This window comes from Delphinus delphis, chromosome 3 (genome assembly GCF_949987515.2).
Source record: "Delphinus delphis chromosome 3, mDelDel1.2, whole genome shotgun sequence".
In the NCBI taxonomy this organism is placed as follows: domain Eukaryota; kingdom Metazoa; phylum Chordata; class Mammalia; order Artiodactyla; family Delphinidae; genus Delphinus; species Delphinus delphis.
In genome coordinates, this window is record NC_082685.1 from 121,734,314 (window position 1) to 121,760,975 (window position 26,662).

General features: G+C 35.7%; 1 protein-coding gene across 1 annotated transcript in view; it reads right to left on the reverse strand.

The window, feature by feature from the left end:
• CWC27 (CWC27 spliceosome associated cyclophilin) overlaps positions 1–26,662 on the reverse strand; it is a 228,608-nt gene that overhangs the window by 105,581 nt on the left and 96,365 nt on the right. The window contains exon 11 of the mRNA XM_060009430.1: positions 7,999–8,102. Within this exon, the coding sequence (XP_059865413.1) occupies positions 7,999–8,102 (104 nt within the window). The remainder of the gene's footprint in view (positions 1–7,998; positions 8,103–26,662) is intronic.

Consider the following 26,662-nt stretch of genomic DNA (forward strand, 5'->3'; position numbering starts at 1 on the left):
TTTTCATCTCTCATTTACATTTATACAGTTTTTGTATCCATCATCTTCTAAATCTTAGTCTGTCAGATATGAGAGAGTTAAGAGGAAGAAATACCTCTAAAAGCAATTTGTCCATTTAAGAGTTAACAGTCAATTTCACTTGGAAAGTTTGAAAAAAAAAAGCTTATTATGAAAAGCTTATGATAAAATAACATTATGGAAAATAATACACATGTGTGTTTCTGGCATGAAGATTAAAAAGTCCAGAAAAATAAATATCACAGAGCTAACCATGGCTGTCTTTGGAAGAAGTATTATGGGGTGATCTTTCTTTTTCTCCTTTATGCTTTTCTACATTTCTGATATTTTTGCAAAGGACATATGTTACTTTTACAATTGGAAGAAATAATACAGCTTTTTTTTTTAAAGAGACAGTTATGCCCAAAGGTTAATACCTACCTCTATCAATTAGCAAACCTATTTTTAATGGGTTAGGAATGGCATCGATATTAATAAAAAGAAGACAAATTGCAGTTACTAAAAATATAGCTTAAGGCTTTTGTCAAATTTCGCACATTGGAATTATATCAGTCACCAGGCAGAAAGAATGCTTATTAAAAAAATTATATTAAGACAGTGAAGGGCAGCAAAGAGGTACCCCTAACACATTGGTTTTTAAAAGTAGCAAGAGACGAGTGCTAAGTAACTACTAGGAGGTCTGCAAGATGGCACAGAATGCAAGAAAATAAAATTAAATATGCCCATAACATATGGTTATCAAAGTAAAGCTCAGCAAGATTTGTTCACAATAGCTAGTGAAAAGTTTGAGATGGACTGTCCAAAAAAGAACAAAGTACTTTATGGACTCTCACATTAAAGATGATCATCTCTTACTCACTGTATCAAAAGATTAAATTCTTGGTCTAATTGTGAGGGTATGTACATCTTTAAACTTGCTATACCCCTTTAAAAGTCTTTATTATTTTTAAAATTATATTTTTGAAAAACTTACTGTTAAAAATAAAGCATGCTTTCTGGCACATAAAGGTAGTAAAATGCATTCAATAAAATTTCACTTGAGCGACTGTCCTGGCTACAAAGGGAAGCTTCATTTTTCTAGGACTTCTAGTAAATGAAGTGTTCCACACAATTACATATTTCAGATAAGAGAAGCTTATCTTTAACTGATTAAAATAATTAAAAACTTTTTTTTTTACTAATTAGGTTAGAACGATTGCCTATTCTCTGCCTTATTAAATAGTAATAAATAACATCTAGACTTTTCTTAATGAATCAGGATCAGTATAATGAGTATCAATTATTTGAATACTGACCTGCTTTCAGAATATAATGAAGTATCATCTACAGCAAATATATCTATAATATTCCACTACTATGTTCTTGTGTTTCCTTACCTAATGTCAAGTGGTCATGTATCACCTCTTACTGCTACCTGAATGGATGTCCCTAGCCATGGCTTTCTTTCTCGCTTTAAAAAAATTTATATTATTTTTACCTATAAAATAATAGGCTGGAAAGATCCACAGGGAAGTCCCTGCCCTGGGTTTTCTTTTGCTTGTTTATTTATTTATTTTCTAATCCTTGAGGTACATTTTACATACCATCAAGTTTACCCTTTTAAAGAGTACTGTCCCACACTTTTATTATTCTTTAATCTGTTTTTAACTTAGAACCAGATAATCAGTTTATTAGCACCATGCCCAAAGTAAGAATAAATAGAGTATTATTGATGGCTGGACTGAGAGGCTTTCTATGAGTCAAGGGCAAATATACTTTCACTTTTCCATGTAAATAACATTAGAAGTTAGCAATATAGGGCTTCCCTGGTGGCGCAGTGGTTGAGAATCTGCCTGCTGATGCAGGGGACACGGGTTCGTGTCCCAGTCCGGGAGGATCCCGCATGCCGCGGAGCGGCTGGGCCCGTAAGCCATGGCCGCTGAGTGTGCGTCCGGAGCCTGTGCTCCGCAACGGGAGAGGCCACAACAGTGAGAGGCCCGCATACCGCAAAAAAAAAGGAAAAAAGTTAGCAATATATTAAGAGTAGACTACGGGAAAAATAGGTCTGATACTTCCAGCCTCCAGGAAAAAAATGATGACTTAAGGCTCCCTGAAGAGAGCTAACTGCTTTGGAAAACAGGACCAGTTTGCTCAGAGAGGAATTAATTCTACATGGTATTAGGCACAACATAGAGCTAACATTCCAGAAGGGTTTCTGTTTCTTATAAAAACCAAGATTAAGCTAGTTTAACATTATATGTTAGATAGATGAAAAGTAGTCAAAAACTATATACTTTAACAACCTATCAAGCCTGAGAGGCCCTAGTCTGACTTAATCCAGCATTGAAAAGATAGTTTGAAGAGACCTGAAATGGCACAGTGCAATTTGAGAGGTACTAAGCACCTCAGGGATGTGTTTCATGAAGAGGCTTTAAAATTGTTTCTTGATTTACAATCTCAGATTGCTCTTCCTCTAATTTCTGGCGCTAGTCATAGAGCAGGTATTGTGTGCTTGAAACTTTGAAAAGAGTATCTGACACCTTATCTCCCTAGAGCTGATTAGAGAATAAGTCCAAACCTGTATCTCTATGTGACTGTGTTCAGTTTGGTGCTGGTTTTGATATGATGAAACTTAAAGAAATCTGGAAAGGACTTAGAGACATAATTTAACAAAAAGGATTATACAGTTTATTAAAGAACTTGACAGAGCCAACACAGGAAACCAACTATCTCCAATTAACTATCAATCTTATTCAAAATTTATTACCCCCTACAAAAATCCTATGCACAGGCCTGGATGATTTACAGTGGGACTAAAGAGACTCCCAGGCTGTAAACAGGATTGTCCTGCAGTACATCTCTTTTGACATTGCTGGTATCTAAAGTAAAACACCACATTCCTTGTTTATTTAAATTGGGATGTTAGAACCTACTGCAGATTTTGTATTCAACTAAGAAATGTAATTTTTTTGAATTTTAGAGACAAATTTCATGCTGCTATAAAAATTCTCATTATTTGACTATAATAATGGCTGTATTCCTTCACATTCTATTTCTCTCATTTACTGAAGCCTTCTTTATACATTATCTGAGGCCTTTAAAAAGTAAATAGGTGGCAAAGCAACGGCAAAAATTATGAGGTTATATTTTTGTAGTGCTTTTCTCCATACACAGAGGCATAATTATATTTATTATCTGACAATATCTTTGTGATATAAGAAATAGCAGATCTTGAGCTTTACTGGGAAGACTGAAGAGAAAAATGGATGGTCCCATATACATTTTTACTACATAGAGAAGCTTTTTACTACATTGGTGTTAAAAAGATTAATACACTGACTCAATTATAAGTATATGCTTTCATACTAGGGCAGAGATGTTAAGAGGTTTCTGGGTTGTAGATCAATATTCTTTCTTAGGGGGCAGCTTCGTTGAGGCAGAATTGGCATACAAATGAGCTGTACATGTTTGAAAGTGTACCATTTGATGGGTTTGGACATGTGCATATACTCACGGCACTATCTCTACAATCAGGTAATATCAAATGGCAATTTATTTTGGACTGTTTAATTGTATGGGGCCCAAAGTATTTATTGATGTAAAAGTAACAATCTTTCTTTCAAATGACTTTTAATTATTTTATTTTCTGTCATAATGGAACTGAAGGAATTAATAAAGAGCAAATACAGCAAAACATTAAAAAAATTTAAATAGCACACCTTATTTATCTTAGAATTTCTATATGGAGAAACAGATGGATCCTGATTTCAAAGTAACTTGTCTCAGGTAATAGAATAGATTTAGAAGCAGAACTATGGTCAGAATATAAATTCCTAATTATCTATACAAATCTGGCTAAGGCTCTAGCCCAGGAAATTGGATAAAGATTTTTTTTTTTTTTTTTTTGCGGTACGCGGGCCTCTCACTGTTGTGGCCGCTCCCGTTGTGGAGCACAGGCTCCGGACGCACAGGCTCAGCGGCCATGGCTCACGAGCCTAGCCGCTCCGCGGCATGTGGGATCTTCCCGGACCAGGGCACAAACCCGTGTCCCCTGCATCGGCAGACGGACTCAATCACTGCGCCACCAGGGAAGCCCCTGGATAAAGATTATAAAACCAAAGGAATATTACTCCCTGATCAAAGGTGACTTCCTAAGATGACAGAAGCCCTGAAAAAGTATCACATCTATTAGAGCATCTGGCTAAATGGGAGACCTCCATTCATGCAAGGACAAAACTAGGTAAAGTAATGCAGGGACATTAGAACACAAAGCTTTCTTGTACTTATGGGTTTCTTTCCAAGTGCTTTTAATGTGAGAATAATACATTAAATTCTAAAATAAAGTCGCAGTAGTCAGCAAGTGTTAGACTTGCCAGGTTAATTCATAGAATCAGGAAATAATACTACTGGAAGCTTTACTTAAGAATGTACATAAGTGCATGCACACATACCTTTTAAGAAAGAATATGATTATAAAAATGCAACTGTGAAAACACAGTTAAGGAAAGCTTATTTTGAGTTTTAATTTATGTCATATTTATATGTAACCATATTGATCATAGGCTTTAACTCTAACATAGTATTAAAATTCATATTTTCAGGACTTCCCAGGTAGCACAGTGGTTAAGAATCCGCTTACCAATGCAGGGGACACGGGTTCAATCCCTGGTCTGGGAAGATCCCACATGCCGTGGAGCAACTAAGCCCGTGCGCCACGAATACTGAATCTGCACTCTAGAGCCGGCGAGCCACAACTACTGAGCCCACGTGCCACAACTACTGAAGCCCGCGGGCCTACAGCCCGGGCTCCGCAACAAGAGGAGCCACCACAATGAGAAGCCCACGCACCACAACAAAGAGTAGCCCCAGCTCGCCACAATCAGAGAAAGCCCACGTGCAGCAACGAAGACCCAACGCAGCCAAAAATAAATAAATTAATTAATTTAAAAAATAGGCTTAAAAAATTCATATTTTCAATTTGTAGATTTGGATAGGAAACAAAATGAAACCATGAATAGCTATATTTTTCTCTTACAAATGTAAAATTATTATTTTTATATAGCACTGTAAATTTATTAAAGGTCTTCTCATTACCTAATTTACCAACTTGAAGGATGCACAAGGCATTTTATCCCTGGATTTATGATAAGAAAATGGAGTCACTAAGGCTTAAATAACCTCACTGCTAGTAACTGAAATTGAGTCTTAATACTTTCCTGTTTACTTTGAAATATAATATTCCAAAGCATTCATACAACCATTAGTGTTTCATATAATGAACACCTAGTATTACTGTCAAAATTTGTATCAAAAATAGTAAATTCTTCTTAGTGAAGAATTCCAAGTAATAAAAGTAGTACTAATCAGGGAAATAGTCACCATTAGAACACCACAGTAAATAACTGTTGCCTATAGGCAATATCCATCAATGGATGCTAAAATTAGTGTGAGGAAGCTTGAAAAGAAACAGGATATTTGTATAGTTGCAAAGTATCTTCCCCTCCAGTACTTACATTCTCAAAGGGAAAAAGAGTAACTTAACAGTGTAGCAACTAAGCAGAAACCACCTTAACCAAGTGATCACGGTAATATCACCAATAAAAAGACAACAGACATCTTGTTACCTCCGGTACAGTGCACTGGGAAGGACATGCCACTTATGTGGCAATCTTTCCCAAAAATGCGTAGCCTCAATCTAATCATGAGAAAACATGAGACAAACTCAATTGAGACGTTCTACAAAATATCTAATCAGTGTCAAGTTCATGAAAGACAAGAAAGGATTGAGGAACCGTCACAAATCAGAAGAGACTAAGGAGACATGATGACTAAATGCAATATGGAATTCTGGAAGGAATCACAGAACATACAAAGGGCGCAGGTGGGAAAACTGGTGAAATTCTAATAAGGTCTGCAGTTAGTAATAGTGCTGTGTTAATATTAATTGCTTGGTTTTGATCATTGTACTATGGTTACACAAGACCTTAACATTAAAGGTATCTGGAAACTCTCAATTTTTGTAACTTCTCTGTAAGTCTAAAATTATTTCAAAATAAAACAATAAAAAAATAAATAACATGGCCCATTCTGAGACTAGAAGAAAAACGATAGCAACCAAATGATCGCTTTTTTTGGGAAGTTAATTTTAACTGTCTCTCAGATTTAGGGAAAATCCAGGTATTTCTAGATGATATAAGAAAAATTAAATTCAGAAAAGCAATATATATATTACTATAAAAGTAATATATAATTCTCTTTCTAATTATGAAATAAAAAGATTTTTAACCTGGCTAACTTTCATATAAATAGACTGAAATAAGCTCCAGAAGAATCTTCTTTTTGTATGTGTGTTAAGAAATAATCATTCTTTTAAGATTCAAGTCTTTCTTTATCTAATTGTATTAAGTATTTCAAAGGCAGACAAATAAATCAACACAGCACTGTTTATGTCTAATACAGGCCTTAACCATACAACTCTATTTCGGTAATTTCCTACTGCAATTCTCTCACTCCTACTAGTAGATCATGAACTATGTACGAAGGCAAGAACCATCTACTGCCAACTTCATAGCCCTAGTCCATCATGGCTCTTCAGATGGGGTGGGAGAATAATAATTACTAGCTCAAAAATGAATAAAAAATTAAAATAAAACATCTTTCCAGTTAAAAGGAATTACTTTCATATATTTAAAATGCTTTTTAATTATAAGAAACAGTCCCCTGGGAAAATTATATATAAACTTAAAATTAATCCTCACTGTATTCTTTCAAATACAATATTTGAAATCTTGTACTCTTTCAAATCTCAATATTGCCAATATAGCTTCTTTCTAATCTGGGTTACATTTTACCCATATGATCTAGTCACATATAAGTTTATCCTTTCCTTCAAATTCCGTTTATAATTTGTGTCATTCTGGTGAGTTAACTTTTTAATAATTTGTTTCACTCAAACATATTTTGGTGATTCTAAGTTCTACATCAAGTACCTGCCTTTACTATAATAGTCACTGGGGACATGGTACAAATAATCTAAGAACTATGAGCTTTAGATAGTTATGTGGTATTACTCGTGCTACTTAAAATAAATAATAATGCCTATGGCCAAATGCTGTACCACTGTTCTGTATTGGAATACGTATTCTTTAAGGATAGATATTACATCTTATGCTTCGATATATCTCCAGTGACTGCTATAGAACCTAGTAGTTAAAAATATTCATGCTTTCCAAAAGCATGAGGCTACACAAGATATATGCACAAAGCAAATTTGTTAAGCCAAATTTAGTGTACATTATTAAAGGTAACAATCAAATTTCTGATCATGTTCACTGAATCTACAATGTATTTTATTATTGTAAAAAGAAGACAGATTTGAGAGTTCCAACTGTTATTTTGGAAATTGAATATTATATGTTTTATAGCTGAAACAGTTTTAAACTAAAGATCTTCAGTAAAAAAAGCTTTTTTGAAGCTATTCTAGAGCTTTATTTAAAAAATCACAGTACAATAAAGAAATATTTAACCTGTATAAAAAGCAGGATATTATTTTGATCAGCTTTTGATCAGTTTTATCAATACTTTAGATTTTCTGTACCTAAACATAAGAGCAAAACCAAAAACAAACAAGAATTTGCATTTAATACTATTCAAACCAACGTATGAATAATGTCTATACAAGTCTCATATATAGGGCCTGAACACTTTTCTTAAATGTTTTAAAGGGTATGCAGTGTAAAAATGGACATTCTATCCTGTGTACTTCTAGATAAGTGCTATGGCAACATTTAAGTTTTGCTTGATGTGAAGTACTCTGTTTATTAAGGAACACTAGTTACGATCATGTTTGATTGAATTTCCTTCTCAGACAAAAGTCCTAAGTGAAACTTAATTTTATTGGCTAACTGGCCAAAGAAAGCATTAAACAACAACAACAAAACTCAACTCAGGAGACAGGGAATAAGTACCAAGTGAAAATAGAAGCTTGATAACTGCCCTTACCTTCACTTCTTTTTTCTGCTTGTTTTGCTGCATTTTCCATTTTCTTTTGTTTTGCTGCTAAGAGTTCCCGCTTTAATTGTCTTGCTTCTTTTCTGAGCTCTTCGCTATAAAGCAAAAACAATTATATAAGTATATAATAGACCGAAAGAGAAAGTTGTTTAGCAGAAACAACTAAATCTAGTTGTCAGGTACACTAAATCTCTAAGAAAAACAAAGTGAATAATGTAATTAATTTTGTTTCTGTGTATGTGTATTTGTGGTATGGAAACATACTTAAAGGATATACTAAACGTTGTGATTTTCATAATAGCAATATAATATGAGTTACTATGAAATATAGCTCCCTTCAAATATATCAAACAGTTGGTAAGTGATAAATGAACTATTGTTCTCCCTCTAATTTACTTGCAAATTTAACATTCTAGTTTCAGTTTAATAATTCATGGAGATTCCAAATCAAAACAAACGTTTTAATATAAATACTATTCACTAAACCTGGGCATACACAAAAACATTTGGCTTCAAAACTTGTTGAATTCCTAACTGGCACCAATAACTACCACTTATTAAGCAATTATTATATGCTAGGAGCAGTGCTAATTTTTTTAAACTCAATTAATTTTTAACCCATTTGATATCACAATTTGCCAAATAATTTCCTCTCCTGTGAAACCTATCAGGCTGAGGTATTTTGATAATTAATACAATCATATATTAAAGGCAAATGGAGATGTAAGTTGTTGGCTTCACTGCAAGTCACTTGTTAAGTGACTGGTTTCTACAGGCCACTTTTAGGGCAGGAGATTCAAATTCAAGCCTTGGAAAAAATTATTAACTGCCCATGTCATTAACCCTGAGGGTCATTTGTGAATAGTTAAAACTATGCATTTTATATTTGTGAATGTCAGGCACCCATTCTATTTTCCACAAGCTAGAGTGGGTCATGGAGACTAAGAACACTGTAGCCCAAGGAGGCACCCCATTCTGGAATGTTCTCTAAAGATAATCAAGGTTTAGCAAAATCCTAAGTCTAAAGAGCTCCCTACTGATTCAGCCTTTAGTGCTTCCTCCTAAACCCCAAATCTCATACTTTTTTACTTCTGTCCTGTATTAGAGTCACCAAACTGATAGGTCTTACAATGTGCATGACTCAGTTCTTTTCATCTTTTTTCCATATCAAACACACACAGCTTGGCCTCCAAGGTCCTCAATTCTGAAACTCCCCTCTCTGATCAAAATCCACTATGTTTTTAGCTTTCTCAGTCTTTCATTCCTACTAAACTTATGCTCACTCTTTTAATAATGAAAGCAAACTCCTTAATCGTAGTTCACAGTCCACCAGTCTATTCTAACCCAGTCGTCTCTCTATCCATTCTGGATGCTATGGTCAGTCATTTCCCTGATGTCCTCACCAGAACCCTTAATTTTCTTGATTTGTTTGGCCTGATGGATACATCATAATCACCTAGAAGAACTTGTTAAAACATGGGGAGACACATCTCCAGAAAATACTATTTCTTTAGATGTGAGATGTTGCCTAGGAATTTGCTCCTGTGACAAATTACCCAGGTGACTCTAACATGAACTCAGGTTTGGGACCCAATGCATTAGGACCTTACTATAGAAATTATCTTCTCTTTCTTATAACTTCAAGCACTCCTACTTCACTAATCCTTTCATTCAGCCAACAGCATGCTCAAATTTCCCTGTACTCTGCTCCAATCAAGAGATTGCTATCTTTACAAGTGAACTCCTAGCTTGAAAGAATAGTTCGTATACAGAGTCTAATTCATCAACCTCTTAACTTCTTAATCTCTTGCAATCTATCCTTCTTATACTCTATTGACACTCCTTCTATATCAATCAAATTCAATGTCCTTTTCTCAGTCCTCCTCTTCCTCTTTGGCCTTTCTATCATTCAATGATAAGAACTACTTCTTTCTGAAATTGTAACAGACTATGTACCATTTTAGAGTCTTGATTCTCTACTTCTCCTCCGAATTACTCTTTCTCTTCTCATCCTATAATTGTTGGCATCTTTCTCATTTCTATACCCTGTACGCCAGCATTTTTATCTAATCTTATAACATAAGCTATCACTTTTATAATGGGTTATTTCCAAATCTAGACATTTTGCCCTACATTTCTAACTATCTATTACAAATCTCTGTGTACACTACTGCTGTCCAACAGAAATATAAGGTAAGACACATATACAATTTTAAGTTTCCTAGCAGCCACATTAAAAAAAAATGGTGAAAAGAAATGGGTTAAATTAATTTTAAAAACATATTTTATTTAACTCAATAACTCAAAATATCCATTATTTCAACATGCAACCAATATGAGAATATTAATATTTTACATTCTTTTTTTTGTACTAACTCTTCCAAATGCAGTGTATATTTAACACTTACAGGACATCTCAATTCAAACTAGCCACATGTCAAGGGCTTAGATCCAGATGGATGCTTGAGGCTAGATGTCACAAGAATTACAAACTCTCTATGTCAAAACTCCAAGCCATCTCCTTCCTGGCCAAATCTGTCCCTTCTCCTGAAGTCCCTATTTGATCGTGAAACCATTTTCCTCCTAATGACCAAACTCTGCACTTCCCCTGGGACTGTTCACCCTCCCTTTCACTGAATTACTGTAGAGGTATGTCATCTTCCAACCTCTCTCACATGTAACTGCTCCTCTTGACTCTCATCATCAATGCCTAGTTTAGGCTCTCATGATCTATTTCTCTGATAAATGTAATTACTTCCTATCTCTTGACGTTATGTGAAAACAGAGAATAGCAACCACATCTTTGCTCCATCCACTAAATACCCTTATTTTTTTATTATACTAGTTTAAAAAATTTTTACTTTGGTAAGTAATTCAGGAAACTCAGATGATATTTTCTGAAGACTAAGGCCTTGAGGGAAAGATTATTTTGAAAGTTGAAGAAGAAATGCTACATGATGGCTGAACAAACTAGTTATTAGAGTGATCTGAAGTATGCAAAGAATGAGAGGCAATGAGAGTATAACTATTGTAGAGGCAGTAGAGCACAGTCATTAAAATGATTAACTTAGGGTTCAGAAAGTCCTGACTTAAAAGCCAACTCCATCACTTATTGTCTGGGAGACCTAACAACAATTATTTAACTTCTCTGAGACTCAGCTTCCTCAACTATAAAATCAGAGTAAGGTATCTGAAATGTTGGGCATTCAATACATGTTCAACAAATGATGGCTATTATTATTTAGATCTTATGTTCGAAACAGTACTACAGTTAAGGGCTGTTTGTCAAGTAGGAATATTTCCTTATTATATAATTTATTATAAACGAATCCTACCTCTACTCCATATGGAGATCAACCCTGTTTGTAATTTTTAAAAAGGGCAAAGAATGTGTAATGCCAGCTTCTAAAAATTTATCCTTAAATAGTAAAAGATTTAGATACACTATTGAATTAGCCATAATAATATACAAACTGAACAATGATGAATAAGAACTCAAAAAAGACAAAGTGAGATAGAGAAGGTTTAGGTCTTTACAGATTATTAAAGTATGTTTTCATTATACTGAATTTTTCAAGTAATTAAAAATTTACAACATTGTCAAAATCTTTCAGATTATTCAAACAACACCATTTGGTAGTACTTATGGAATCCATAACTCCTGGAATGAAGTGCAAGTTTTTAACCTAGTCTTTAGATCACAGTCTAGTTTTAGGGTTCCCAATCTTACATTCTCTGGAATATAATTTTATCCATTGGTAATAGAATATATTTGAATCTGTTAAAACGCGAATGAAAATTGTAAGCCTGGAGTATATGTCACCTTATACTGCTTACAAAGCAATCATACAAACTATGGGCTTGCTTGAGTCTAGGCAGCATCTTTTTGGCTCCCTCAAAGCCTAGTTTCTAATTGTATGGTAAAAGAAATAGCTTCTATAGGCTACTATTAACTCTAAGCTAATTAATTTTTTCCTAATAGGTAGGTCTCTAATTTGGAATCATTTGAATTTTAACATGGTTTGTATGACATCACCATTATCTATCAAATAATTCTGCATTGTATATATTTTTAATCTGGTAAATCTGTAGTATACTCTGTTCCAATGAAAAAAAGAATTCCTTAAAAACATCATCCCAATAAAATATCAGGAGCCTAGAAACTATAGTAGCCTTTATATACTTAGTAATAGCAAAGAAATTACTAATTCATTCAGCAGTTTCTAGAGCCTCTAATATCTGTACTGTACCATTCTGAGTGATGACACAGAAATCAAGATGAATAAGGAGGGAAAGGAATCTAACTTTGCTAGGTTCTTTAAATCAGTTACCTCCTTACCACTTAATCTTCTCAATAACCTGAGATATAGGCATTTTATAGGGAGGAAGGCTGAGGCTTACAGAGCTTAAATACTAAGCCTGAAGTCACACAATCTATCAGAAAGTGAAAGAGCTAGAAACTGAAAATGAGATTGTCTGAATTCTAAGTCTATGCTCTTTTCATCATGGTATAACTGAAACCTTGAGAAAGTCTCCAAGGAGCCTAAATTCCAAGGAGAGAGATAAATCATGTACATAAATAATAACAACAGTACATAATAGAAAGCAATAACTGCCATGACAAAGAAATGACTGAAGCATTTTGAAATTCTGAGGAAAGAATACTATACACTAAATAAGGGACGGCTTCATAGAGGAGGCATTTGAAGAGGACCCTGAAAGATGAGTAGAAGTTGGCCAAGAGGAGATACAATGAAAGGCATCCAAGCAGTGTGTCTTAAAGACGGGAGATGGTAAAACATTATGCTATAGCACAGATGATTTAAAGGAGAATAGAAACAAAAGATAGAGCTAGGAAGAGAGCCTGGGGTAAAGTCTAAATGCTAGGTATTTGTGAGGAGCCCAGGTGAGAATGTTGTCCTTCCGTTTTTTCCACATCTTTGAGCGTCCATTTCTTTCTTTTTTTTTTTTACAACCAATTTCTCAATGGCTCTTGTCTTCATTGTATCCACTATCCACCTATTTTAATACCTTACCTGTAACCCACACATTCCTTAAACTGCTGTCCTAGAAGTAGTACCTTCTTCACAAATTTCAATGGCTTCCCTTTAGATCATAACTTAGACCTTCAGAAGAATCCAGCTTTGTTGACCCCTGACCTCTAACCTTTTGCGACCTCAGACCTAGTGCCATGCCTGATCTCGTTCTACCTTTTGGATATTCTTTCTCTGTTTCCACTGGCTTTTACTCTTCCACCTCCTGCTTCTCAAATTTAGGTGCTTCTTAGTAGCCTAGTCTCAACCCTCTCTTTTTTTCTTCTCTTCTTTAGAAATTTCATCCATGTTCAGGGTTTCAATTCTATTTTCTTAATGCAGTCAAAGTGTAAAAGCAAGATCGTTAGCCTATGCTCTTTACACATTTCCACTTTCAAGCTTAGATTCACATTTCCAACTGCCAGATGGATACTTCAATTAGTATCCCACAAATCCACAAATTTACCATTTTAAAAGTCAGATTGATCATTTTGGCTACTCAAAAAACACCACCTCATTTTCTCTCTCCTTTCTTTGATAAGCCACCAGAACGCTGGTTGTCAGGCCCATCTTCTAGTATTGCTCTCTTACTCCCTACAGCTGTTTAGTAGCCACATTCTTCCTCCTTTACAAAGTCTCTTCCTTTCTGTGGTTAGTGACAGCTGTTTAGGCTTTTGTGACTTCACTATGACCACAGTCTCCTACTTGGTCTACGTGCTTCTGGTCTGACCTTTCTTCCATTCATTTTGCACACTTAGGCCAAATCCTACAATTCTACTCCCTAATCTTTTTAACTCCTTAAGTCCTACTGAATTGTGCACTAATTTCTTTCCCAAGCATTCAAGTCCCTCTTACGAGCTACCTTCAAACTGCTTTTTCAACTTTATCTATCACAGATCCTCTACGATTACTCTAAATTTCAGCCAAAACACACTAGTCATACTTACTGTGGCAAACTTTGAGCTTCAGCACATATACGCCTTTGTTCATGCCATTTCCATTACCTAAAATTGTCTTTTCTCCCTATTACTGCCAACTAAAGTCTTCCTCATTTTTCAAGGCTTCATGGAGAAAATGGCACTAGAGCACAGCTTTGGGGCAAAGTTGTCAAGCTCACTGTACCTCAGTTTTCTCATCTGTAAATTCTGACTATATTCAGCCTATTATTATAATTAATGATTAAGGATTAAAATGAGTTCAGAGCACTATTAGGTGCTTAGAAGGCAGTTTTTTTTTTTTTTTTTTTTGCAGTACGCGGGCCTCTCACTGTTGTGGCCTCTCCCGTTGCGGAGCACAGGCTCTGGATGCGCAGGCTCAGCGGCCATGGCTCACGAGCCCAGCCGCTCCGCGGCATGTGGGATCTTCCCAGACCGGGGCACGGACCCGCGTCCCCTGCATCGGCAGGCGGACACTCAACCACTGTGCCACCAGGGAAGCCCATTTTTTTTTTTTTAAATAAAATATACTACAATCAACTCATGACTATTAAATTACATAAGCAATTTAAAGAATTAAAACTTTAAATAAAAATCAATCATTTTAAGGAAAATGATACTAGTTACTATACTATTAAAGATGCATACTCTAATCTCACTGATGGGTTGTTTTATCTTCTTATGGCCAATGTCCATTCCAAAAGAGTAAATACAACTTTTGTATAAAACAAGGAGACATGTTTATCAGAACACCTAGACCCAACATCATTATATGGCCACAGGAAAGCAATTAATCCTCCTTTGCCTCAGTTTTATCATCACCTAAGAATAGTCTGAGGAAGGTGTAAATTAATATTTCTGAAATGCATAATCACAATTATAAATGTAAAAAGTGATTATACTATGTAGATCATTCTATTTCAAGTCCTCTGGATTTAGGATCTTAAGGTCCATAATCTAAGGAAATGGTGAGATGCTGAATATAGTCTTCACCTTAGACACAAAGAAGTTGAAGTATAGAGATGGTAACTGTTTTTTTTCAATATTGCCTAAGTCAGTAACAATACTGTAAATATGATACAGACATCCTAATTCTTTATGCAGTTTTTCACTTAATGTGCTTACTACCCACTGAATGAAAAGTACATTTAGACTTGAGTACCTTATTTTTAAGCTGAACAACAGAAGACACTATGAATAAGTAACTATGCACGAAAGGTTTTATACCTACAGTATATTTATATTTTTATCAGACTGTTTATAGTACTTTATAAAAGTTAAAAATCTTGCAATTTTTTTTTAATCGTACAGCTTTTCAACTTGAGATTGAGGATTTAAAATGTCAGTGACAAGTATCCTGCATGATTTTCAGTCAGTTTTTATTTTTTCCCAGATGCTTTTCTCATTTTCTCCAGTTTCCAGGAATGTGCCTTAGGAAAATTTTGAGTTATATCTGTTCTTTTTTCTTATGGCATGAGAAATATTATCTTAATATAAGGGTGGTGAACTCAAACACTGACCTCCTCTAACATTCACCTTCAAAAAAAAAAAAGGTAAAGTTATCAAGACCTGAGTATTTGACATGCTTTTGAAGAGAACTTTAATCTACAAAAATGAAATGGACTATGTATACATATCTCCTTAATACATACGATGGTAAATGAATTTGCTTAGAGACTTTGTTAAGCAAGCTGACGGCTAAACACATGTCCATTACAGATCACTGCTTCTTGGACCGTGGATGTAGTACTTGCAGTTAGCTTAAGTCTGCTATTTCCCAACATCTGATAAGAATTCATAACACATGGAAATGATTGCAAGCCAAACAGTACAGCCTTCATGGTTTTTAGTCTGTCGCTTTAATCACAAAGATACCGAATCTGTTTGTAATGAAACAACAGCTTGGCTGTTGATGAAATCATAAAATAGCTGTAATAAAAGCCCATCATAAGTATTAAAACTAAAAATGTATGGCACGATTTGTAGTATGGTATCATCAGCAGGAGCAGAGATGCAAGTTAAACATGTATCAGGAAAGTATTTCAATATGTTATAGTTTATACATTAATTTTGAAAATATATACAGGAAATAAAAAAACAAATTCAATCATGGAATCCCTGATTTGTGTGTTCAAACTGTTCTACCTATTATTAGCAGTATGGTGTTAGACAACTAAGTTAACCAATCTAAGTCTGTTTTCTCATCTTAAAATGAGAATAAAAGTAAGGTTGTAAGGAGGAAACATGATTCCATGGAAATTACTTAGTGTACTTAACATGGTACTTGGCCCAAATATGTGCTCTACATGAGTTTGCTTCTTCTATTATTATCATTATCATTTTCCTCTCCAGCACCAACACTACTTCTATTCTTACTATTTACAGAATCAATTACCGACAAAATGAGACCTCAGGCTAACTAAAGAAATCAAAAAGGCAAACCTTTCCATTTTTCTCAAGGATGCACAGATTTCAAAAGCTTACCGATAAGTTTTTCTGTTTGATGTACTGCTTGGATTAAATATCATATACTATGAAAATAAGAAATATAACAGTAGAAAAAAACCCTAAAAATTACAAAATTCTTATACCTTAATTCTGGTCACTAAACACTTGGAATGGAATTGCTTATTTTCATTCATTATAGTCTAGTTGAGAAGTTAAGGAGTAAATAAGTCAACAAGGAAATGTATATATATATATAATTTCTAAGAGGAAGATTAACAGAGAACCTATATTATTTTAACTAAGTGATCCTGGAAGCATCTATCAGGAGATAAAATTTAATATGAGAGATAATGTTCCACATGTCCTTTATATTGTTACATCAATATGTAGGAAAAGAAAGACTATAATCCCTATCCATAAGTACACTGAAATTGGAAAAGAAGGAAGAATTTAAATGCACCTGCATCTGGCCTTTAGACTTACAATCTTAATCCTTTCATATGGAAGATCACATTTATTTTTAAATAAAAAGTTGAGACGTTTGATATAGATTGTCATTAATCTTTGCAAGACCTCCTTCAAATCTTAGAAAATCTTATTGTCTTTTCCAAAACAGACTAAAGAGTAAATCCTGCACCAAATCATAAAATATCCATGATAACCATAGGTGATATTGTTATTCTCTCTAAACACCAAGTAATAAGTTCTCAATCAAACATGTTATTTCACAGCAAGAACTTGGCTTAGCTGATATTTGACAGAAGTGGAGTAAATCTGTTGTGGCAGAAATTTGGTCTTTAGCCATATGTCTATTCCATAATCCAACTTTACAAAATGATATTAACTCAATATGAAAAACAAATGAGATTTCCAATTCCAGTAAGGCAGCATACCAGGTAAAACCCAAAAACTCCCTTACAAATACCTAGGAGTGCTGAATAAAGTACATTTAAAAAAAAACCCCAAAACTTTAAATGCATAGCTTAGCTCACTAAAAACACGCATATCTGAAAAAATGCATAGCTTAGCTCACTAAAAACACGCATATATGAAAACACGCATAACACAGGATGCAAAACACAGAGAGAAAAACAACAACAACTATGGGAGATTAAAAGACATGGAAGACAGAGTGAGAAGGTCCACCACATGTATAAGTGGAATTGCAGAAAGAGAAAATAGAATGAAATGGAGATAATAGTGTCTGAGAATTTTCCAAAACTGATAAAAAACATTAGTCTTCAGATTTAGGAAGCTCAATAAATTCAAGCAGGATAAATAAAAGGAAAACCCAAATGTAGACATATCATAGTCAAAATGCAGAGCACCATAAAACAACCAGCAGAAATTAATAAGGATAAATCACTTCAAATTAAGTTCACCTTTTTCTTGGACAGAGAAAGTAGACTGCCATATTGTGAGAATAAAGTAGTCATGGACTTATGCAACGTAAGACATAAATGATGTCTTTCATTACAGCCATTAAAGCAGAGAACAAATAATGCCTGGCTGCTTAAGCAAAAATGATTATGAATTAGTCTTTACTAGTGCAACTATTCTGAGAATGCTAAGTAACAGGTCAAAGTTAGTTTTTAGATATGTTTCTACTAAGATACTGTACACTAGGTCCTTACCATATTTTGGCATATGATGCTGCACTGAATATAAAGTAGAAGACAAACCAATTACAGGTAGAGGGTATATGAATGGGTCCAGGAGGTAGGAGGAGTAACAGCAGCAGCAAGAAGGAAAAAGACTGTGAGGCATTTAGTTGACAGCACAATCTGAGTCAACACTGTGATGTGACTGTCAAAAAATGTGTACGGTCATTAGGTCTCATTAAGAGAAGTACAGTATTCCCAACATGTGTATGTTACACCTTTGGTAATTGTTCCGCAGTCCTTGGATGTTCTGTTCTGTTTGTTGTCTTTGTTCTCTTCACTTTTCAGTTTTTAAGGATTCTATTGAAATATCCTCTAGCTCAGAGATTCTTTCCTCTGAGTCCAGTCTGCTAATAAGCCCATCAAAGGCATTCTTCATTTCTCTTACAGTGTTTTTGATCTGTAGCATTTCTTTTGGTTCTTAAGATTTTCATCTCTCTGCTAACACTGCCTATCTGTTCTTTCATGCTGTCTACTTTATCCATTAGAGCCCTTAGCATATTAATCATAGTTGTTTTAAATTCCCAGTCTGATAATTCCAACATCCCTGCCATGTCTGGTTCTGATGTTTACTTTATCTCTTCAAATTGTGTTTTGCCTTTTGGTATGCCTTATAATTTTTTCTTGATAACCAGATATTATGGACCGGTAAAAGGTACTGCTGTAAATAGGACTTTACTAATGTGGTAGTGAGGTATGGGGAAAGGGGATGTGTCCTATGGTCCTATGATTAGGCCTCAAGTATTTTAGTGACACTACTCCTCTGGACTGTGAACTTCACACATGTTTCTCAGGTTTTTCTCCTCCCTTAGGTGGGGGCAGGATGGTTAGAATGGGCTGCAGTTGGGTGTTTCAATTCTCCAACATGGAGGGTTAGAGCCAGCTGAAGTTGGTTATTTCCCTTCTCCCAGGTCCATTAAGCTCTGATAACCCACAGCAGGTTGAGCTCTGGGTAACTGGTTTTCCCTGAAGGAAAACAAAAAGAACAGAGTGCTCTGGCATAAGTCAAAATGGTTCCTTTTCCTCTCCCCCTGAAGGAAGTAGTAGGGGATTTATTTCTGTGAGATTTTCTGTGAGATCCTAGTTAAGCTCTCAGAGGTAAATCTCACAATATTGTCCCCCCCCCCCACCCCGCTCCATGACCAGGTGTTCCTGGAGTTTTTAACGCTCAAACTTAGCCACACTGTACCTCCAGCAACTTGTCATTTACAGTTCAGGTTTCCTATCCCAGCACTGGTTCCCATGCAATTTCTCCTTGTTCTCAGATAAACTAAATTCCCTGTATTCATCTGTCTGTCCCTCCAATCTTGGGGGGCAGCGGTTTGCCCTGTGTCCTCACATCTCTTAGTGATCCAAGAAGAGAGAAAAGCAAGGTTAGATAATTTTATTAAAAGAGAATATTATATTTTATTTTACTTGAATTTAACACAAAAATACTAAATGGAAGTAGACCAAGAAATTTCTAATTTTTATATAAATGTTTTTGTCTCAAGAGGTTTCCTAAGAAATTTCTCCATTTTATGAAAAAATGTTATGAAAATATTAAGAGAATGGAGTCACTTTTTTAAACTACATGATTTAATTTTAGTTTATACTGATTAAACTGCCCTAAAGGTTGAGGAAATTAGTATACTTAACATTTTCTCCACCTTTTCCTTCCTTCATTTGGGTTATATTAGTGTTTTTAAATTGTCAATGTCCACAGCATCTATGCACAAAATTTTCAGTTGTACTGTCTTAGTTTTCTATTTAAATGAATTCATTGTTCACCACCATCTCTCTTACCCCAGTACTTCTCTCTGGTCCTGAGTTCAAGAGATGGTTGGAATAATGTTTACTTACTGTTAATGATAGTTATTTCTGGATGTTTTTAGTTGAGTTGTCATTTTGGGTTTCCTATTTTCTTCTCTCTCTGATATACTGCCTTTATTTTTTATGAGCAGGCATCATTTTTACAAAAAAACTAAAGTCACTAAAGAATATTTAGTGAGCTACATTTATCCCAGTATCTGACACTGTGAGTATGCTCTGTAGTATATGCTAAATAAAAATAGGCATAAATTAAGGGAGAAATGGTATCAGAATACTAATCCTGGAAACCACCAGAGGGAGGTGTGAGAGCTAGGAAAGAGGAGAAATTTTGTGAGAAGAAAGACATCTCAAATGTAGCACATAGGATAAAAATCACTAAGAAAACTACTTCAGATAAAATAATGTCTACCTAAAAAGGAGGTCGTTTTTGTGAAGGTCGTAGTTACTCAGTGACAGAAAAGCATTATGTAAATTATTTATTAAAGATTTACTACTTCCCACAGTATTCTTGCCTTGTTAAGTTTGCTTTCCTGACAAAATGATTTCAACATTATGTAAAAGAATGAAAACATAAACGAATGATTTTAAGTACAGTACATGGTATGGATTATATAAGGAAAAGAAATTGAGGCAAAAGTTTTTCTGGCATTCATCTAGACTTTTATCAGTATGGATCAGAATTATATAAATTGGCTTCTAGAGAACCATTAAGTTTTATACAGTGTTTTACAAACAGAGTTGCATGTAGATGTTCCTCTTAAATCACTGAAACTTTTCACATTTTAAGTTTAGGGACTACTGTCCCTGCCTTTCTTAGCCAATGCATGCAGAGATGTTGAGGTCCCTCCTTCATCTACAAGCCCACTTCACATGCCTCCTGAACCATTTATGATGAAGACAAAAAGTATATTATGAGCTTCTATTACACTCAAGAATGAGTCACTCTGTTTTAGGTCTATAATCAAGTATACCTAAGTGTAGCCTTTCTGATAATAACTACAAGATGATGGTGGTGGTGATGATACTGACCACGATGATGATGATATTACTAATGTACCTTGTTTTTCTAACTCGAATTTCAGACTCTCCTCACTGTGTGGGTGGGAGTTCCCAAGTCTTCCGGGAAGTACTCTGTGTGTTTTTTCAGGAGAGAAGAGCCATTAGATAAATGATGCTTTTGCTTACCTGACTTTGAAAATTGCCCTTCCTTACTGCCTTGTATAATTGGCAAGCTTGTACTCTTCTGGTACAGATGCCTTCCTAAATCAAGCTCACCATATCCTTTTGACCCTGGGGCTGTGGTTTGCTTGACTTCAAATCACTCTCCGAACTAGAGCCAGGATAATTTTTTTTTTTTTTTTTTTTTGCGTACGCGGGCCTCTCACTGCTGTGGCCCCTCCCGTTGCGGAGCACAGGCTCCGGACGCGCAGGCTCAGCGGCCATGGCCCACGGGCCCATCCGCTCCGCGGCATGTGGGATCCTCCCAGACCGGGGCACGAACCCGTGTCCCCCGCGTCGGCAGGCGGACTCCCAACCACTGTGCCATCAGGGAAGCCCCAGGATAATTTTTTAAAGTTCAAATTTGATCTCATTGCTTCCTTGCTACACAGCACCCTTTGATCCTCAAAGTCCATATCCATTAACTCTACTACAAGGTTTTTCATGATTTCAGATCTGTTTTATTATTAAGCTCTAGCTCTGGTGCCTCACTCCCGTTGTACATTCCACATATTCTAAAATCCTATTAGTTCGTAGAACGTGTCATAATCTTTGACACCTACTCCTCATGGCCTAAAATACTCGTCCCTCTTACATCCTTCCTCCACATACATTTATCCTCAGATCTCAGCTTTCATGTCACTTTCCCCACAAAGACTTCTGAATTCCTGATACTGGTACACAAGCTCCCTATGTTTATCCCTACTGTCACACTTACCATATCATATTTTAACTACCTGTTACTTCTTTGTAATCTCCATTAGTCCAATAAAACTGAGTCACTTCACTTTTTTTTAATAAATAAATAAATTAATTTTTGGCTGCATTGGGTCTTCGTTGCTGCATGTGGGCTTTAGTTGCGGTGAGCAGGGGCTACGCTTTGTTGCAGCACGCGGGCTTCTCATTGCGGTGGCTTCTCTTGTTGCGGAGCACAAGGGCTCTAGGCATGTGGGCTTCAGTAGTTGTGGCACGCGGGCTCAGTAGTTGTGGCTTGCAGGCTCTAGAGCGCAGGCTCAGTAGTCGTGGTGCATGGGCTTAGTTGCTCTGGGGCATGTGAGATCTTCCCAGACCAGGTCTCAAACCTGTGTCCCCTGCATTGGCAGGAGGATTCTTAATCACTGCACCACCAGGGAAGTCCAAGTCACTTCACTTTTACAACCCTAATAACTAGCACAGAATCTGACACATAAGCAGTATTCAGCATTCAGTAAACATGTCAAATTGAACTAAATTGCTGGTGGCGCTAATTTTTCTTCTAAATTGCCTAGCGCGGCAATTTTTCTTCATTCTGGTAGGTGAAAAAAGTACATTTAACACTAAAAAATAATTCCTTTCTCTTAATCACTGACAACATGTATCAATACTAAATGTAGGTACCCTGAGCTCAGCAATTCCAGACATTCATCCTAAGGACTGCAAAGTGTTCAAGCACCTGGACAAGTGCAAAAAAAAAAAAAAAGAAGGTGCTGGCTGTTTATTATAACACCATTAAAAATGGGAAATGTCTATTTAAAATAATTACACTATATAATATAGATTACATAATAAAGACAAAGTGTCATTCAATTTATATAAAACCATGTGTTTGTATGTGCATATCAACACACAAAAACAAAAACAGAGAAAGATTTGAAGGTAAATTTACTGAATGAAAACAATGATTAGCTCTGTAGAGTATAATACCATGTGACTTAATGATTTTATAAACTCTCAATGCTGATTCTAAAGATAAACCTATTTGTTTAGAAAAAGAAAAGTTTCTTTTTCAGGGAGAATATTTCTAATAATTTTCCCTGAATATCTTTGGTAAGTATTATGATCTAATGTTCCTTCCCTGACCTTCTTTAAAATAAAAGAAAATTAAAAATTACAACTAAGAATTTAAATTGAATCAACTGAAACTTCTCTGATGTCCAGCACACTTAATGCATCATTTTTACCAATTTAAGAATCCATTTGTTAGAACTTTTTGATTTCCACAACAGTCTCACTGAATAATCTCAAATGTCTTAGAGCTTATTAATAGAGTATGTTAGTCAAGAAGAGAAGAGAGGGCTTCCCTGGTGGCGCAGTGGTTTAGAGTCCGCCTGACGATGCAGGGGACACGGGTTCGTGCCCCGGTCCGGGAGGATCCCGCATGCCGCAGAGCGGCTGGGCCCGTGAGCCATGGCCGCTGAGCCTGTGCATCCGGAGCCTGTGCTCCGCAACGGGAGAGGCCACAACAGTGAGAGGCCCGCGTACCGCAAAAAAAAAAAAAAAAAAAAAAGAAGAGAAGAGAGAGTGTGGCATATTTGAATGCTTACACAATGTTTAGATTTTCCTATCTGCAAGACAAATTCTATCATAGGGCATATTACAATTTGTACTAAGTATTAAGTTTACTATCACAATGGCAGTATTGAGACTTTAAGAAAAGGTTTCTTAAAATTTCCACTGCAATTTTATTTTCCGTCACTATGGATAAATAAACTTAATGTACGAATTTGATAAAATTACAAACCCAAATTAGTCAAAAAATTTTTGCTCAAATTTGATCTCACCTCTCAAAACTAAAAACTTTGGGACCTACACTGATATGCTTTTGTTCCACAGCCACTATGCCACTAAGAGGGTGTTTTGGAGAATGAACATAGACCTTTACATTTTTTTTAAAGCTTCTTTCCTATCCTAAGAGCCATGGGGGCAGGGAATGGGGGGAAAAGCAAGGAGACAAGACAATAAGGGGAGAAGAGGAAAGATTTTGTAATGTTTTTAACAGTAAACAGTAAAGCTCTAAATTTAGAGAAAAAACCCTCACTAGTTTTTTTTCCTCTCTAGCTACATAACATACACAGTACAGCATGCAAGTATTATGGATACAATAGGCACTGAGCCACAGCAATCAATTTGGGCTTCCTGACTTTTGTAAAAACTCTCACTTACGTTGTGTGCTCTAAATTAATCTGCAGATTCTCTACTTCCAAAACCCTAGCTGGTATTTAGCTGAAAACAAGTGGCATCCTCAGAGCATCAGTGGCTAGATGCAAGGGCCGACTCATTCCCAGGCTACTGCTGCAGAAAAGGCCAGTTTTTCTTTTCTGCAAGTCTATATAGACTTAACCTCTCTGTAGGTTTCCTACTCTGTTACCACGTGGCAGACAAACAGGACCAAAAAATTTGCTTGAACTGTGCTAGAGCAACCCCTCAAGAAAATAAGGACAAGATGCGAGCCAGGAAAAGCACTTTGGAAACTACTTGCACCTAATAAAAACATATTTTTAATTTAGCTAATGTGAAATCCAAACTAGCTCGGTCTAAATGGAAAAGATGCTTTATTTATATTTACATGAGTTCTTAATTTAGGCTTGATTCATGATTCATGAATAAAAGCCACCATTTTATAGAATAAGGTGCACATTTGGCCTTCATGTACCCCTACTGCTTTTCATTAAACTAATATGAGATATGTGGCAAGATTCAGTATTTGTCCTTCATTTTGTCAATAAACTAAAATTTTCTCTTATGGAGTAAACTGATTAAAAAATTATAATCAATAAAGTAATATGATCAGAATGCACAGTTACTTTTATCTTTTTGTCTATTCCAAATATGTTCCAAGTGCTATGCTAATAAGTACATCCATATATACTATCTCATTTAGACCTCACATCAAACTCTAAAGGGGTTTTATTTTCACAAGTGAAGACTGGACAGAAGGAATGTTGTGGGGAATTGGATAGAGGGAATGATATATGCAGAGATAATGAGGCAAGAAACAGCAAAGCAAATGAGGTAACATTTCAGCTTACCTGGAAGATAGTGTACTATAACTAAAACTACAACTATAAACCTGGGAGAATAAAAATGACATAGTTCATACATTTTTCAACCTCAACACCAAAAGAGTCTGACTGGACATAGGAGCTTAAACACCACTTAAGATAACACTGGGGGCAGGTGGAAAGTATTTTCAATGGAATATAGTGGTTCTAAAATGTTAGCATACATCAGAATCACCTGAGGGCTTTGTTAAAAAAGAGATGCTGGTCTCTACTCCCCAGCTTCCTGCTTCCACAAGTTTGAGGTGTGGTCTGAGATTTCCGTTTACAACAAATCCCTGGGGAAGCTGATGCTACTAGTCTGAAGACCACACTTTGAGAACAAATGGCTCAAAGAAATGTCACGTATGCAAATCAAATTTTGTTAATATTAGCTTAGCTTTGAAAATAAACCTAGGCCAGCTGCTGAACAGAATGAGTTAGTTTACATTTGATCAAACTTCAGTATCTATAGTTGGGATCTAAAAATTTCAGAGGCAACTGGGAAATGGTGGATAAGTATGTACACATAATTTTGCTCTCAAGCAAGGTCCTCAATAAACAATTTTCTAGGGGCCAGAGGAACACAGGTGTCCATCTCTACATGCTTAATGCTCCTTCACTGTTGCAGTTAACATGGAGAGTTTTCAGAATGACTTTTCTAATATGTGGTTTAAAAGAGCGTAATAAACTTGGGGTGGGGAGAGTAGTCTTCTAGAGTCTTGGTAATTTCTTGATGAATTTTCAACATTACCATTAGCTTTACGGATGTTACTGCCCTCTGGTTTTATGATGTGCATTCAGAACTGGCACTATAACTGGTTCAAAAGGACACAAATCTGGCATGTGACATAGAAGTGAATGTCTAAAACAGAACAAAGAACCATAACAAATAGGTTCTGGAGGCATCTCCTAAAGTACTTTCCTCCTCCTCTCCCTTTGAGGAGCTTCCTTAGCTCTGGGTGAGAGGAGGTTAGGGTTAGAGGTTAAGTCCTAATGTTCTGCATTAAAAATAACCTCCTACTCTCACTATGCTATAGGAATCTTCGCGTGGGATCACTGTCATTCAGTGGAGTATGGTTCACACTTCACACATCAAGTCTACTTAAAAAGTGTTGGAATATTATGGCGGAGATTACTTTCTCCTGTCCCACTGATTTGATAATCAGGGTAATTCTTTATAATTCACACTGGAGGTCTGTCCTAATGCCTAACAACGCTTTCTTGATAAAAAAAATCAGGACCCCTGATTTAGTCTATAAACTTGGACTCTGTGATCTTACCACATGTTTCAGATTCTGATTAGCTCTGCTCTCCCAGCTGTTAGGAATAAGTTAATGATAAATCACTGACTGCTTTAATAGGAGATTTCATCTCCTGTCAGCATCCACATGAAAAGTGTGCTAATAAAATAGAAAGTTATTCTTGTTAAAGTGCAAATTCACACTGACTATCTCTTGAAACTTTATATCTATTTACAACAACAACAGTAATAATACCAAAAGCAAGTTTCACATGTATTCCCATCTGTAAGTTCTATAAGTTCAGAAGCTTTGCAGTCAGAAATACGTGGGTTCAAATCCTGACTCAAAAACTCATGAGCTGTGTGACATTAGAAAAGTTTATATAAAATCCCCAAGGCTGCTTCCTCATATGTAAAAAGGAGTAATGCCCATAGTATTGCTGGTAATTTTCAACAAATGTTGATTCTCTTTTTCTTCCATTCTTCAGACTAACCCAAAGTGTTTCCC